Genomic DNA, 15,489 nt, shown 5'->3' with positions numbered 1-15,489 from the left:
TCCTAATCCACTGGTTTTTATTTAGCCTGCCATCCTTCACACGCCATTTCCCCAGAAATGGCATTTTCTAGTTTTGTTAAGCTATTTTGCGAAATTGATTCTGGACTGAAAAACTACCAGGACCACAATGCACCGCGAACCATCCAGGCCACGCCCATAACTGCTGCGGGTTGGTAGTAACCGATAGAAAACGCGGAGGCGCAAATTCGCTGTTCTCCACTGTACGGAGGGGAAGCGAAGCGCCCTTTTCCAAATGGCAGCCACCACGGCGGACGACGAGCTGGACCCCGCGCTGCACGTCTGCCATCATCACAACAACAACAACAATAACAACAACAACAACAACAAAGACAACGAGGCGGCGGAGACCGCGACCGCGACCGCGTCCCCTCCCGCCAACGCGACCGACCCCGGCGGGAAGACGTCGCATAGCGTCGGTAACGGTTCGGTCATTAACCCCGGCGGAGGAAATAATGGGAAGTGGGTTCGGCTGAACGTCGGCGGCACCGTGTTCCTGACGACGAGGCAAACGCTGCTAAAAGAACAAACTTCGTTCCTGTATCGGCTGTGCCAGCAGCAAGACCTGCACTCGGACACGGTGAGCCCGAACAGGACGCCCTGGTCCACACGAGCACTCTCGTTACGCTTATTTTCTTATTTTCTCTTTGACAAAACTCAATATTTTACAAGGTACACCTGCCCTATGTACTGCGAGCCAAAACATGAAGTGTTTCTAATATGTTGTCCCTCTCACGAGGATAACCCTTTTCAATAACAACTATAGTCAAATTATGTTCATTAAGTACCTTTCTGAAAGTCCTAATCTCTCCTATTGACTGTTTTACGGCATCATTTCGTAATTCAACTTTAAGCTTTTTTTTTTTTTTTTTTTTTTTTTGTGTAAAGGCATTTATTTATCCAACTATTGGACTGAACTGTCCATTTGCTAGTAGACTCTTTGTCCTCACTAGTAAGACAATTCAGTGCACTAGTAGAACGAATAAGTCTTACTAATGAGGACAAAGAGTGTACTAGTAGTTCGGGGTGTGAATTGCCTAGTACCTGACGATTCAATTCGGATCACGATTCATAGGTCACGATTCGATTTGATACCGATTAATCCCGATATGAATTCATAAGTCGTTTGTTGCGATTTTTTTTTTTAAATTCAAATTTAGAGAATACTAATCAATAAACTTGTACAGTGTAAGATTTGTATGAAAACGTATTTATTTACCTGAAACTTCAGTCTTATGTAGGTTGTAATCTGTTTCATGTTTGAACAGCATTGGAATAACATATTTAATGTTCCATTAATATAACATTCTTCCATGCTTAAGGTGTGAACATTAAGACGTTTTGGTGAATATTTTTCCATCAAATATGGATGTTTAAAAATCGATTCGGCCGCCTATTGAATCGATTCGAGAATTGCGCGATGTAATATCGCGATATATTGCCGAATTGATTTTTTTTTAACACCCCTACTAGTAGTGGTGCTAGACCAATATGTTTAAAAAAAAAAGAAAAAAAGATTAAAGTCTTTTTTTTCATCAGGAAAAAAAAGTACGTTTCTATCTGTTTCCGTTTTGCAGCAATTAGCATGAGAATGTAGCTAAGTTTAATAATTTTTCACAAATCTATTTAGAATTGTGAATAATTGAGCGTTTTTTTCAAGATGGCCCTGATTGATCTCCTTTGCTCTACTGCCACCTTCTGGTTGTTTGTGTAATATCTACAATTTTTTTCAACCGTTCATTGCAGTTGAGAGGCTGCATTAAAGCCTTCTGTATGCTCTAGCATAAGTAAAACGTAAAAATATGTCTTTGGGACACTTAAAACATAAAAAAAAAAACTTGTTTATACATTTTTGGGAGCAAATGAGTTAAGTTAACCGATAATTCAAGCCGATGTTCATTTGCAATAAAAGAGAAAATATTAGAGTCAAAATTTAACAAAATGAAATGCCATTAAGACAATTTTTTAAAAATTTTCAACACTTCAGGTTCATCATCAACATCATTTATAAAATGCAAATATCAATAAATACATAAATGAAAAGACAGCTCACTGATACAAATGCATTGCAAACGTAGCTAATTTTGGGTTTTCATCAGGGTTTGTAAAAGGCTTCAAAAGATTTTTCGCAGACAATGAAAAATTGTCTTGACTCTGAACACGTTCAAAATTGCTGATGCTGACATTTGTCAAAATGCCAAATATCAGCACCGATAAATCAGCCTTGGCCGTGTTTCCATCTTATCACATGCACTCCTATTTGATATGCTCCGTGCGCCTCAGTCAGCATCCGTCCGTAGTGTGAATGTAGCTGGAGTCAGATGGAGGAACACGTGCCTTCTCTTCTGCAGGAGGCTGCGCACTCACAGTGGCTGTATAGCAGCATCCAATGTGGCGGGGGAGAGCGACATCCTCGTCACGTGCAGCATTCACAAAGATTACAAATAGGATGTTTTTTTGTTTTTTTTGTACAAATGTATTTTCTAAGAACATACTAGGGCCCGACCGATATGCACTTTCTGAGGCCGATGCCGATAAAAATATATATAATACAAATACTGACAGCTAAGGCTGTTTGAAAGTGCTATATAAACCAAGATCACTTGACTGTTCCTGTGTGTTTTGGCCTCTTGGGGGCAGTGCGGCGCCATGCATCCATGGCGTCCGCACTTTAAGCGAGTATAGAAGAAGGTTGTGTTAAAATAACGCGTTTTTCACACATTGGGAAGAATGTGTGCCTTTGCGTAGTGTTATCTCATCTGTTAGAAAGTCTTCCCACAAGATTTGTGTGTGGGTATTCGTTAATTGAAGGAAAAAAAACACTACCGAAGTCAACGCTAACTTCGTGTCTTCCTGTTAGCATTTGCTAACTTGCTGTTCGTGCTAGGCTAGCGGTGTTTTAGAAACGAAGCACGTTTTGTATTTAAATATACAGTGGATGTAATTCTTTACGTTGTGTGGTGAGTTTTACAGTTAACTCCAACTTTGGTGTCATTAAGACAAAAACAAGCTTTTTGTGAAAAGTACATTTTTTTTGCACAACAGTGACTTTGACACTAATATTTTTTGCTTAGTGACAAGGCGCTGCACAAGACGTTGCGCTGCCCATTGAGAAAAAAACAAAAAAACGTAATAAACGTAAATTAACGTGTTTGCCGGCATTCATTAGGATTTTAGAATACGTCATTAAACGTTTTTGGCGGTCAAAGAGTTAATGGAATTTTTAAATATGAACCTAAACCTGCTGAATAAAAAAATAGTTACCAGCTGATGACAAAAGACTGTCGTCGATTACTGTATCAATCAATCAACCATGTTCAACCTCACCAATGACACGCCTCCTGTTTTCTCAAGCGTGACAGCAGTGTGATATCTCCTCCAAGACGCAACACTGCCGCTGTTGGGAGCAGAATGAGAGGCGGGTGAGGAAAAGGGGATTAAAAAAAAAAAGAAAAAAAGTGAGTCATCGGCGCTGAGGGTGACAACGACAAGGACGGAGAAAGTGAAGATAAAGATGCGAAGGAGAGACATCATGCGTGTGTCTTCTGGCGATGCAAGGGTAGATAGATCCTGTTATGTCGCCGCCGAAGGTCACGTAGGAATATTTCCCCCCCTGCTGCTGTCGGGCAAAAAGCGCCAAAATTGAATTTTGTCTTTTGCTTCGGTTGCAGGAAAACGCATCCGCTCATTCGGTGAGATTGAAGATTCCCCGCAGTCGACATAATAAGCTATTTCAAACCCTCCAGCAAATACTACCACAGAATGTTCGCTGCATGGCTTAGATTAGTTACTTTACAATTTTATTTCCACCAATAGTGGCTTCTGCTCATGCTGGGTGTTGCTAGATTAGGGCTCGTCATGACTAGATAGATGACTTGAGCTAGGCCGTTGTGTCGCTGTTATTTGCCCTTGCTTGGCGCCTTTCTATCTGTCTGCATTCTGACATACGTATCCAGTAAAAAAAACAGTTAAAGCCATCGGGCCACACATTCTCACATGGGGAGGTTGAGCCGTTCGCCCATGTGGGCGGGCGGCCTAGACAGTATAAGTGCAGCGACGATTTTGAGGAGATCAGTTCCTCTTCCGCATACTAAATATAGAAGAGGGCTCAGCAGCTGTGTGCTCGATCTTTCTGGCTTCCAGTGGCTCCTTTTTTTGCTCCCATCAGGGAAAAAAAAAAAAATAACATGCATCATGGCAAACATCTTTACCACAACATAAACCGCCGGGAGAGCAGATGTAGCATCTATAAAGTTGACATTTACAGTCTTAGTGGAGTTTAGAAAGGGATTGATTTCAAAATTAAAAAGTAGCATTAGTGTCCAGACAAATAAATAAATAAATAAAACAGAGATCCACTCTATCATAAACCAAGGACCTTCTGTACAAAGTAGGGCCCGACCGATTAATCGGCCGCCGATTATAATCAGCCAAAAAAAAAATCGACAAATTGGGCCAAATGGCCGATTATTTCCCCCTTAAAATGTTATCTAAGAAAACTGAAGTTTCCGACGCTGTGAAAGTGTCCTGAATGCACCATTTTGCTTTTGTAGCATTAGCAACCAGCAAGTGTGTAGCGTATGTTATTCTGGTGATTCTGTTGTCCCCAAGTGTCCTTTAAGCTGTTTAAAGTGGAATCCAACCCAAAAAATATTTTATTATTGTTTTATTTATTTTACAATATTATCTTCTATCTGCCTAAAGTCGTCTAAATTCTGATTAATATTGTTTGTGCGGAATATGAGTTCAGTAGCAAAATCCAGCGGTTTTTATCCATCTTCAGGGGGCGGCCATTTTGCCACTTGCTGTCGAGTGAAAATGACATCACAGTTTTGCTCAGGGCTCGACCAATCATGGCTCAGCTTGTGAATGTCACATGAACAAACTCAGAAAAACAGGTGACCCATGATGGCTCGTTACCTGAGCATCTGTGATGTCATTTTCAGTCGACAGCAGGTGGCAAAATGGCTGCCGCGGGATGGATTTAAAAAAAAAAAAAAAAAAGATTGGATTTTGGTAATAGTAATCAGAATGCTGTGTTTAGAGTAGCGAGGACGCATGAGAATACAATTGGAAAGAATATTTTAATGTTGACTTCCTCCTTAACAACTAGCAAGCAAAATTATTTTCGTCAAACCCCCAAAACATAACTGCCCACTAGCCTAGTCTGCTCCTGCATGACTTCTTTCCCATATCGAGTAAAAATAGCCCAAATGGGATACATTTGAATTTTATTCCACCCACTGGACCACTTGGCCACTAGAGAGCTTTTTAATTCCACATCATGTCAAAGTTTATGCTTGCTTGACAACTTGCTTACTTGCTCGTTCTTCATCGGCTTCTATTTTTTGTTATGAATGCAAATTGTAGTGTTTACACCAAACAGGCCGGCAAAACAAAACCTCGAAGTTTGTGCCAAACATAAACAGATATTTTTAACAGCAACCCCCCCCCCCCTTCTGTCTAATATATCTTTCTATACTAATGTGCCAGTTTGGCAGCATTTTTTTTTCCAAAAAGTCAGAATGGAAATCACCAATCCAGACAGTTACTGCAGAATTGTCCCTCTCTTGAGACAAGCTTCTCGAGTCTCCCTCCTGTCCGTATGCGCGCGCACGGTCTGACGCCGTTCGACCGTTTTAATGAGATTACCGCTATTAAGACGCCCCGCCGCCCCATCAACAACATTTGTGTGCCGTTAATGCCTCCCAAGTTGAACCCTGGCTGCTCCAAAGCCAATTACGCCACGAAGCTAACGTCCATCCTGATGCGCGGATGATGTGACTGCGGATTATAACGCACACAATCCTCTTTATGAAGATTGTGTCTATTTGATGCTGATTAAACATTTCCGCGGGTGAGTTTTAAACGAGTCGCGTCGGTGCGCGTTTTTGACAGGAAGCGTCCCGCCCAACCGACAGTGCCGTGTGCGGATTCCGCTTACAAGTCTGAACCCGCGTTATCACCTCCCATCTGTGTTACGGGACGATATAACACACGGGGAGACAAATGTTTACAGGGGGGGGGAATGCTAATGTTCTCATTTGATGAAATAGTGCTCTGACAGTTTGGCGGGCTTGAACTTATTTTAAATGCAAACAGACTGGTTTAAGATTGTAGGCTTTGAGTTGGTGTACTTAACCTCTGCAGGGAGTCATAATCTACTTGTCTCAACTAATATTCTTAACAGTACAGTAGAGGTGGAAAAACATCTTGCGGACACACTATAATAATGTGTATTGAAACATGGCTAAAAGAAGACAGATTCCTTCCACACGGTGACACCCTGGCTCGTACCACTTTTTTTTTTTTTTTTTTCTTTAAGAAACTGACGCATCCAGGAAGCTCCTGCCCACCGTCGTCAAGCCCACACTGACGAGTCACGACCAATCGTCCTCCACCGCCCTTCCGCTCCCAACACTCTGTGGATTTCTCTGCGGACACACGCTCCCAAAACACGCTAATGTGATTATGGCTGTCCTCATCCTCTGTCACCTTGAAAATAGAAGTTTTTTTTTTTTAGGTGTTACTTAATGGCCGCCCAAACTCTGGCCATGTTTGTTTGTGCTTGTTGTTATCCTTAAAAATTTTTTATTGGGTGTTTCTGGTGACCCAAATTAGAGATAGGCCGATATGCTTTTTTTCAGGGCCAATAGCGATACCGATTATCGGTCGTCAAGGAGGCCGATAACCGATATTTGAAGCCGATATTCATTTGCAGAAAAAATAAACAAAAAGTTGGTGTCTGACTATTAAAAACTCCAACACTTGACTCCTTAAATGCCTTTTTAGCATGTTTATGAAACCGCTTTTGTGATTTGCAACATGTGAAAGGCTTTTTAGAGCTTAGAAAACAGACAACTTTGTTTTAAAATTCTGACAGAAAGTTAGCTCGCGGCTAACCGTTTACCAGCACGCTAATAGCCACTAATTTGCAAGCCAACCATTAGCTCGCGGGCTAACCATTACTACTCTCAAATGGCGATCAATTTGTGAGCAAGCGGTTAGCTCACAGGCTAACTGTAGCCCGCACGCTAATTCCCAAATAGCCATCAATTCGCAAGCTAGCGGTTAGCTCGCGGGCTAACCGTTAGCCCGCGCGCTAACTCCCAAATAGCCATCAATTCGCGAGCTAATGGTTAGCTTGCGGGCTAACCGTTAGCCCGCGCGCTCCAAATAGCTCCCAAATAACTCCCAAATAGCCAGCGGTTATTAACCCAAATGTTCATGACAATACTACTTTTCTGGTCCTTTCGTGTAACAGGATGAGACAGGAGCCTATGTGATTGACAGAGACCCCACCTACTTCGGACCCATCCTCAACTACCTTCGACACGGCAAACTGGTCTACAACAAGGAACTAGCTGAAGAAGGTGTCACTATTTATCATTTAAGCCGTGCGCACACATACCGTTTTATAAAAGGAAGAATTAAATACGTTTTTCTTTCAATGTTGTTGTTACATCCTGACATAATCCGCCACCACCCACACTTCTCAGAATCGTCTTTATGACATGCCACTTCCGATATGAAATGACGGGTAGTTTCCGACATTGAATTAGTGAAAAATTGAAATCAGGTGCAGGTGGCAGACGGCTGTCTGCAACACACACACACACACTAGCTGACTTGTGTGTTCCTTTTTGTTCCAAGGAGTCCTGGAGGAGGCTGAGTTCTACAACATCACCCCTCTCATTAAACTCATCAAAGAGCGCATCATAGAGAGGGACTCCAAGTCCACGCAGGTAAACCCCAAATCGATGATTCCATCGCCGCTTTAGCAATGAACTCAGAAACTATGAAGAATTTTTTTCGACTATGTTAGCATCTCGCAGTCACCTTACAGCAGTGCTTCTCAATTATTTTTTGTCATGCCCCCCCAGTAAGAAGAAAACAGCCCCCCCCCCCACACACACACACCCCGCGACTATAAATAGAATCATTTGTCTATAAAATTGTTATAAGCACATCTCTGCATAACACTGTATCCGTATTAACATATAAGAGAATTAAAAAAAGAGAAATATGGACCAACTTACAACAAAGAATAGCTGTAACAGAAAAGGTTTAAAGTCCATCTGAAATTAGAAAATAAAATTAAATCCTTAATTAAACTAGAAACATTTTTTGTCTGACCATGTCAAACCATATGATACGGAAAAATAAAATTACATAAAATCAATGAATAATAATACATTCAAACTGATCACCAACATTAACTCAGGAGCACAATAAAAAAAAACAACAACTTGAACCTGCAAAACAAAAATATATAAAATAATTTGTGTTGATTTTTTTTTTTTTGCTGTGTGCAAACAAAACCCCTACACCACCGAGCGAATGCTCCCTGCGCACACTTTGCCAATAATGTGAGCGCCACTGCCCCCTAATGTAGTGGAGGTGCAATTGCACTTTATTCTAGGACAGTAAAAAAATCAAAAAATAAAAAAGAATGTTCCCCGAGATCAAACGCACCCCCCTTGATGGAGCCTCGTTGGGGGGGGGGTGTCACTATTTGAGAAGCACTGCCTTACAGTGACGTGAGCTTTTTGTGTTTCTCGTAAGAGTGTGCTCCAGCCCCCTGCTTCTTCTCTCCTTTCTTTTTCAGGGTGGTTGCACTCACACTTATATAATCACCTCCCTCCCCAGCATACTCCCACTCTCCCTGTGTTGTATTGCACTGCACTTAACTGTACATGCCGGGGGGTCGCATGCATCTGAACATAGAAAATAGCTGATTTACTGACAGTTCAATTAGTCTCCCTCCTTAAGGTGTCTTTTGTCTCTTTGCGTGTTGCACGACGGTACCAAAATAAACTGAATAGTCCCCATCCTCTGCCCTACCAGCAGGTTCCCCCTAAGCACGTCTATCGAGTGTTGCAGTGCCAGGAGGAGGAGCTGACCCAGATGGTCTCCACGATGTCCGACGGCTGGAAGTTTGAGCAGGTCAGCGTGCGCGCCTGCAGAAAGCCCCGCACTGGACTACTCTGGACTGTGGGTTGGACTCACGCTACTGCTGACCCTTCAACTTTGACCCCCACCCACTCCACCCCACCCCACCCCACGGCCCAGACCTGAGCCCTACCTGCTGCACCTCCATTAGCTCTACTCAACCTTAGGCATAGCGTCGCCTCCGCTTAATGAGAGCGCAGCTCATGAGACACATGCTGAGCTTCTTAAATAGGTTTCAGAGTCAGAAAGCAGCCACATTCCCAAACCACACTCATTCACTGCCATTGACGGCTATATACGTCAAAAAAAAAATCAGAAGCCTTACAGTTGCGGTTTTATTCATTTCTTATAATGCAATGCAATTTACTGCAATTGTTTTCAAATATCAATATCTGATACCGTTTTTTGGCCCCCGATACCGATACCCAGCTTTGCAGTATCGGCCGATACCATACCGATACTTACGTTTTTTTTTCCTCAACATGGTATGTTGTATGGTATTGGCATGTTACTTGTGAGTACTCACCGATACTGATACCACTGTTTTAATGCAGTATCGGCACCTCTGCCGATACCAGTATCGGTATCGGAACAACACTAATCTGGACTGAGGCGTGACTGGTGTAAAATTTTTCAGCTAGTTAAGAGTATACTAAAGATGGAAACGCATCATTTCCTGTTCCTGACATCAGTTTAAGGTTTAATCTAAGTCATTTTTCTCTCACCGTGGTGGTAGTGTGTATGTCTCTCAGTGCTGACCTTCACCTGATGCTAGTGCGCACAGGCTCCGCCCCCAGCAAGTCAGGCTAGCAATCACCTTTAGCCCCTCTCTTCCCTGCTTTGCCACCTTGCTCAAACGCACACAGTACAGCTTTGTTTTGTCTCTTTGGATGCTCACCTGTAGTTCTAATGTACTGTATATGTGTTGGCACAAGTAAAAAAAAAATAAAATAAAAAAATAAGATGCTTCTCGTCCAGTCCACTGCTGAGTGTGCGCCAACCGGCTGTCCGCTCCCCGACCCGACCCAGCATGCACGAACACCAGCGTCTCTACCTCGCTCACGTGTTTTTCTTTCCTCGCTGAGCTTTACTTCCTGCTGATAAACTTTTTTCTTTCTTCCCCCCCCCCCCCCCTGTGTGCGCGCGCGTCTAGATGGTGAACATCGGCTCGTCGTACAGCTACGGAACGGAGGATCAGGCTGAGTTTCTGTGCGTGGTTTCCAAGGAGCTTCACACGCCCGGTTCGGGGCTGGGTACGGAGCAAAGTCACAAAACGAAGGTGAAACTCCTTTGTCACTCGCAGGCCAGGGTGTGGGGTGCTGACGGTGCCAAGAAACGGTCCGAAACGTGCCCACAAGTAGAGATGTAGGACTTGCGTAATTACACCACAGCATTGTTGTTTGAAAAAAAAAAGAAAAAAAAAGTGAGATGTAAGTAAATTGAAAAATAGAAGGCAAATATTGCCCTGCGATTGGCTGGCAACCAGTCCAGGGTGTGTACCCCGCCTACTGCCCAAAGCCGGCTGAGATAGGCTCCAGCAACCCCCGCGACCCTTGTGAGGAATATGCGGTCAAGAAAATGGATAATAAAAAAAATAAATAATGATACAGTTTCAAATAAGAGGAGGTAAACGTTAAATGTGAATATAGTGTACAGCATTACGTCATTTACTCTAAAAACAGATGGGTCAAAATAACACAAATTGGGTCAAAAAGGGACCGATCCAAATGATTGGGTTAATCATATAAACCAAAAATTTGGGTAAAATGATAAACACCCAAAATTGGGTTAAATGTTTTGTTAAAAAAAAATAATAATTCCCCTTTTTTTCTCTCTGTGTCTCTCTGTTTTGGTTGTCAAAATGAATAACCCACAAAACAACACCAACAAAATGAGTTTTCGGTTATTCTTTTGACCCAACATTGGTTTACATGTGTAACTCAAAAAGTTTGGCCGGTCTCCAATTAACTAGATTTTATACTGAATGTATTTTTTATATCCTGACAGTCATGACCAGCTAAGGTTTTTTTTTTTTTTTTTTTTTTACTTACTGTTATAAACATGATCATAATAACATTTTCACCTAAATAATAATAATAATAATAATAATAATAATAAAGAAAATAATAATAATAATAATAATAATAATAATAATAAAAACTATATGGACCAAAAACATATCTCATTGGGGCGCCATAGAAAGACAAATTTTGCAAAAACATTGACGAATGTGTTCAAACAATTTCACACTGCATATGTGCCAAATTGTCAACGTGGGGTTCTTTCCTCTAGTTGTAAACGCGTTTATGCTTTGTGTGCGTTTGCGCTTTGACTCCCCACCGAAATGTCATCAAATGTCACCCACTTCATCACTCGCCTCCACTTCTGACCTTCCACTTCTGGCTTCACTGTCCGTCACTCTTCACTCTCATATGGATATATAGTGTAAATATATATCTGCCTGCTCACTGACACTCATTGGCATTCATTTTTTTGTTTGTTCATTTTTTGTCCATTTTGTTTTTGTTTTTCCTCCCCGTCCTTTCGTCCTTCCTGCTGACCACAGCCGACAGAGATGCAGGAGGAGGAAGCAGCGAAGGAGGAGGAGGAGGAGGCGGAGGAGGAGGAGGAGGAGGCGGAGGGAGGGAGAGAAACCACACCGAATGAGTGGCTTAGAGAATGAGGGAGTCATGTTCCTCTGGTTCCAAAGCGAGTCGGGGAAAGGGTGAGGAACTGTGTTAGTGAGTCCGATAGCAGTTGTGCGTGACTGTGCGTGAATGTCAGTTCAGTTCTGGGCGTTTCGTGCCACTGCATTGGGTTCTTTTGGGGGGGGGGAGAAAAAAAAAGTGTTATACAGGAAATGATACATCTGGGAAAAGGCTGGACTCATGTTATGCACATGGCAGTCATATTGAAGTTTGACCACAATTTGCAACAAATTATTTGTGGTTTTACACCTAAATTATTTTTTTTTAGGGGGATCTACAGAATATTTGCCAAAACTCACCTATTTACTGTTTTTGTATTACTTTGCTGCCATCTTGGGAAATGGCTGTACCAAGGAAGTATGTTGAAGTAGACTTTTAGACTAAACGAGTGTTTCGCCATCATTGAGACAAAAATAGTGCTTCGCCGCCATCTTGTGGCATCTATAGGCAATTTCAGTGTAAATCTTTTGAGGAAGCTTCAGTAACTTGGCGATTACCCACAATTCACCATCTCAGTAATTGTGGGAATGCTGAAGCATTCCCACATATGTTATTGGGATTTTTATTCTCTCCACACTTTTTTTTTTTTTGCCGCCAAACAACTCCCACATAATACTTCCAATTTACATTGTTCAAATTTCAACTAGCTTCAAAAATTCAATGATACAGAAAAATAAAATTACATAAAATCAATAAATAATAATGCATTCAAACTGATCACCAACATTAACTCAGGAGCACAATATTTAAAAAAAAAACAAACAAAAAAAACTTGACCCTGCAAAACAAAAATAAATAAAATAATTTGTGCTGATTTTTTTTTTTTTTTTTTGCTGTGTGCAAAGTGCGCATGCTCAGTGCAAACAAAACCCCTACACCACCGAGCGAATGCTCCCTGCGCACACTCTGCCAATAATGAGTGCCACTGCCCCCTAATGTAGTGGAGGTGCAATTCCACTTTATTCGAGGACAGTAAAAAAAAAAAAAACACATCAAAATAAAAAAATAAAAAAGCATGTTGCCCGAGGTCAAACGCACCCCCCTTGATGGAGCATCGCGCCCCCCTGGGGGGGGGGCCCGCCCCACTATTTGAGAAGCACTGCATTAATATAACATTCTTTCATACTTAAGGTGTGAACCCCAAGACGTTTTGGTGACTATTTTTCCATCAAAAATGGATGTTTCAAAATCGATTCGGCCGCCTATTGAATCAATTCGAGAATTGCGCAATGTAATATCGTGATATATTGCCGAATCGATTTTTTTAAATTATTTTTTTAAGCATTTCCTGTTCAAAATAGATCAGATTTCTGCCTCCAGTGCAGCTTGTCATCATGACTGCACGCAGAGTGTGTGCGGGTGCGCACACTCCCGCCGTTTCAGATAACGAAAGGAGTGCAGCGACTCGGCGGGTTCTAATTACCAATGCTGTGACATGAAATATCCTTGACCTGTTAGTGCAGTGACGATGTACTGTATGCTCTCCCCTGTCCCCTTGCACAAACACTGCACACGCAAACACATTTTAAGACGTGCTGGTTATATATGTTTTTGTCGACGCGCCCCAGCCATCACGTACGTCCCCATTTTTCATCATCATCATCGCTGTCATGGCAACCGGACCATACTGTAACTAATGAATTGATGCACTGCAATCGAATGCGGATCCGCTCGCTAACTTGTCTTATTTTCTTCCGCAGCTTTTCCAGATCCACGGCTCCCGGATGTAGACGTGATGACCTAAACTGAACCTAAATGATTTATTTAGGGCTCAAAACAACATCCTGTACTCGGAATGTGTGCGTGTGTGTATGTGGCGTCCGAAAGACGGAAATAGATTTGTAGCATGTCGAATTGGTTTATTGACCAACTTAAAAATAAGATGATGAGCACATGTTTAGTCGACTATAAGCAATATTCTCAGAAATGCTTTCCAGGGACCTTACAAAAAGGAATTTAGTGAAGCTTAGTACATTTATGACCAAAGATTTTGACTAACCTGAATCACAATATGATGAACGTAGAATCAACGTCGGAATGACGAGTTTTCTGACGCTTGTTATTGCTGTAATGTTTCTAATATTGCATCATGTGCTCGTAGGTAGGAATGCAAAACAACCAAAGACAAGGCGTCAAGTCGGTTGTTAGAGGTCACCTCAAAGTATTTGAACATGAATTCTCATTTCGAAATGTATCATGTAGGCTGTTACATTTTTGTCCAATGTAGGGAACAACGTGCTTGAAAAAAAAAAATCACCCGGTATAATTTAACGTTTGACTCCTCCCACTGGGATTATCTCCCATCTTGTGATAATATGACGGAAAACATGCCAAAAAAAAAAAATAAATACACATAATGCAAAGACAGCAAACTGTTTTTGTAGACGAGAATACAAACTGGCATGTTGTGGAAATCTTCGCAATAAACTTGTAGCAGGATTCATGTTAACATAAGACGTTTAGCAGATTATAATCATATAAGGGATGATTGAAAAGGCTCCATTTTGTTCTGTAACTTTTTTTTTTTTTTTTTTTTAAGTTTTTTCAGTGCCTTGTTCAAGCGGCAAAAGACTGACGTGTCAAATTGTCATGGTTGTTTTTTTTTTTTTATGTGCATTTTAGAATTCATGTGTAGTTTACAATCTCATTTAGAGTCCAAGTTCAGTTTTGATTGCAAGAGAGTAGTATTTTTCAGGAGGTGGGGATAAGAATTAAAATGTATAGGAAAAACATGCAGCTGAATATTTGTGCTTGAATAGAGATGCTGTTAATGGGTTATTTCGGATTTTTTGACATGAATCTCTATTTCATCCTCACCTCCAGTGTGTGCGATCATCACTGACTTCCCCCTGACAGCGTTCTTCTGTGACACAAGTTCTGGTCCGGTGTTGGACGAGAGGAAAATAATCCAGCAAGTTGGCCGGGGAGGGGGTCACGACACTAAAAACGTTTTTCTTCTAAAAACAATTTGTGTTCAAAAGAGTGATACATTTGCATCTGAAAAACGTCAGACGCCATTACCGCCTGGCACTACTTTTCTGTTCGTTCGTATCACTGCGCGGCGCCCCGCACGCAGCTGATAGACGCGCACTAATCTAAAAGTTGTTTGTGTTTTCGAAGGCGGAAGGCGCGACTATAAACTGTCTGCAGCGCCCTGTATTCCGCGGACAGTTTATAGTCGCGCCTTCCGCCTTCGAAAACACAAACAACTTGTAGATTAATGCGCGTCTAACAGCTGCGTGCGGGGCGCCGCGCAGTGATACGAACGAACAGAAAAGTAGTTCCGGTGGTAATGGCGTCTGACTTTTTTTTTTTTTCAGAAAGGAGTATCGTGATGCGAATGTCTCACTCTTTTGAACACAAATTGTTTTTTGAAGAGAAAAACGCTTTTATTTCCGTGACCCCCAGCCAGCTTGCTGGACTATTTTCCTCTCGTCCAACACCGGAACAGAACTCGTGTCACAGAAGAACGCTGTCAGGGGGAAAGTGATGATAGCACAAAATGGAGGTGAGGATGAAATATTGATTCATGTAAAAAAATAAATAAATCAATTTTTTTGTCTCTCTCTTTTTTAAAATTCTTTTGTATATTTGTCTTATTTATTATCAAGTCTTCTTTTGAAATGTCTTGAAAAAAAAAAAAATCAGGGTTTTGCTGTAAGGGGTGCTCATCAATTGAGCAGGTAACTTTTTTTTTGTATATGTTTTTTTTTCCATGTTTGACTGAACCAATGCTCTTGACCCGCACGAAAATATGACACAAGATATGCTGGTATGTTTTGAACAGCACATTCACATTGTTAGCATTAGT

The 15,489-nt window shown here is 41.6% G+C and overlaps 1 protein-coding gene across 4 annotated transcripts; it reads left to right on the top strand.

Annotated features, from left to right (window-relative positions):
- Positions 1-177: 177 nt before the first annotated feature.
- On the top strand, positions 178-14,576 carry kctd17 (potassium channel tetramerization domain containing 17). Of its 4 annotated transcripts, none has more exons than XM_077503292.1 (7): positions 178-598; positions 7,283-7,391; positions 7,672-7,763; positions 8,869-8,964; positions 10,124-10,249; positions 11,537-11,695; positions 13,379-14,576. In XM_077503292.1, the coding sequence occupies exons 1-6, from the start codon at positions 254-256 to the stop codon at positions 11,651-11,653; spliced, it is 885 nt and encodes a 294-aa protein (XP_077359418.1). In that variant the 5' UTR covers positions 178-253; the 3' UTR covers positions 11,654-11,695; positions 13,379-14,576. The 4 variants fall into 4 exon arrangements, with proteins under 4 accessions (XP_077359418.1, XP_077359416.1, XP_077359417.1 ...); XM_077503290.1 differs by having other exon boundaries at positions 8,869-9,012; XM_077503291.1 differs by having other exon boundaries at positions 8,866-8,964.
- The last annotated feature ends 913 nt before the right edge of the window (positions 14,577-15,489 follow it).

Source organism: Festucalex cinctus, chromosome 17 (assembly GCF_051991245.1).
Source record: "Festucalex cinctus isolate MCC-2025b chromosome 17, RoL_Fcin_1.0, whole genome shotgun sequence".
Taxonomy (NCBI): domain Eukaryota; kingdom Metazoa; phylum Chordata; class Actinopteri; order Syngnathiformes; family Syngnathidae; genus Festucalex; species Festucalex cinctus.
This window is presented reverse-complemented; position numbering and strand designations above follow the sequence as displayed.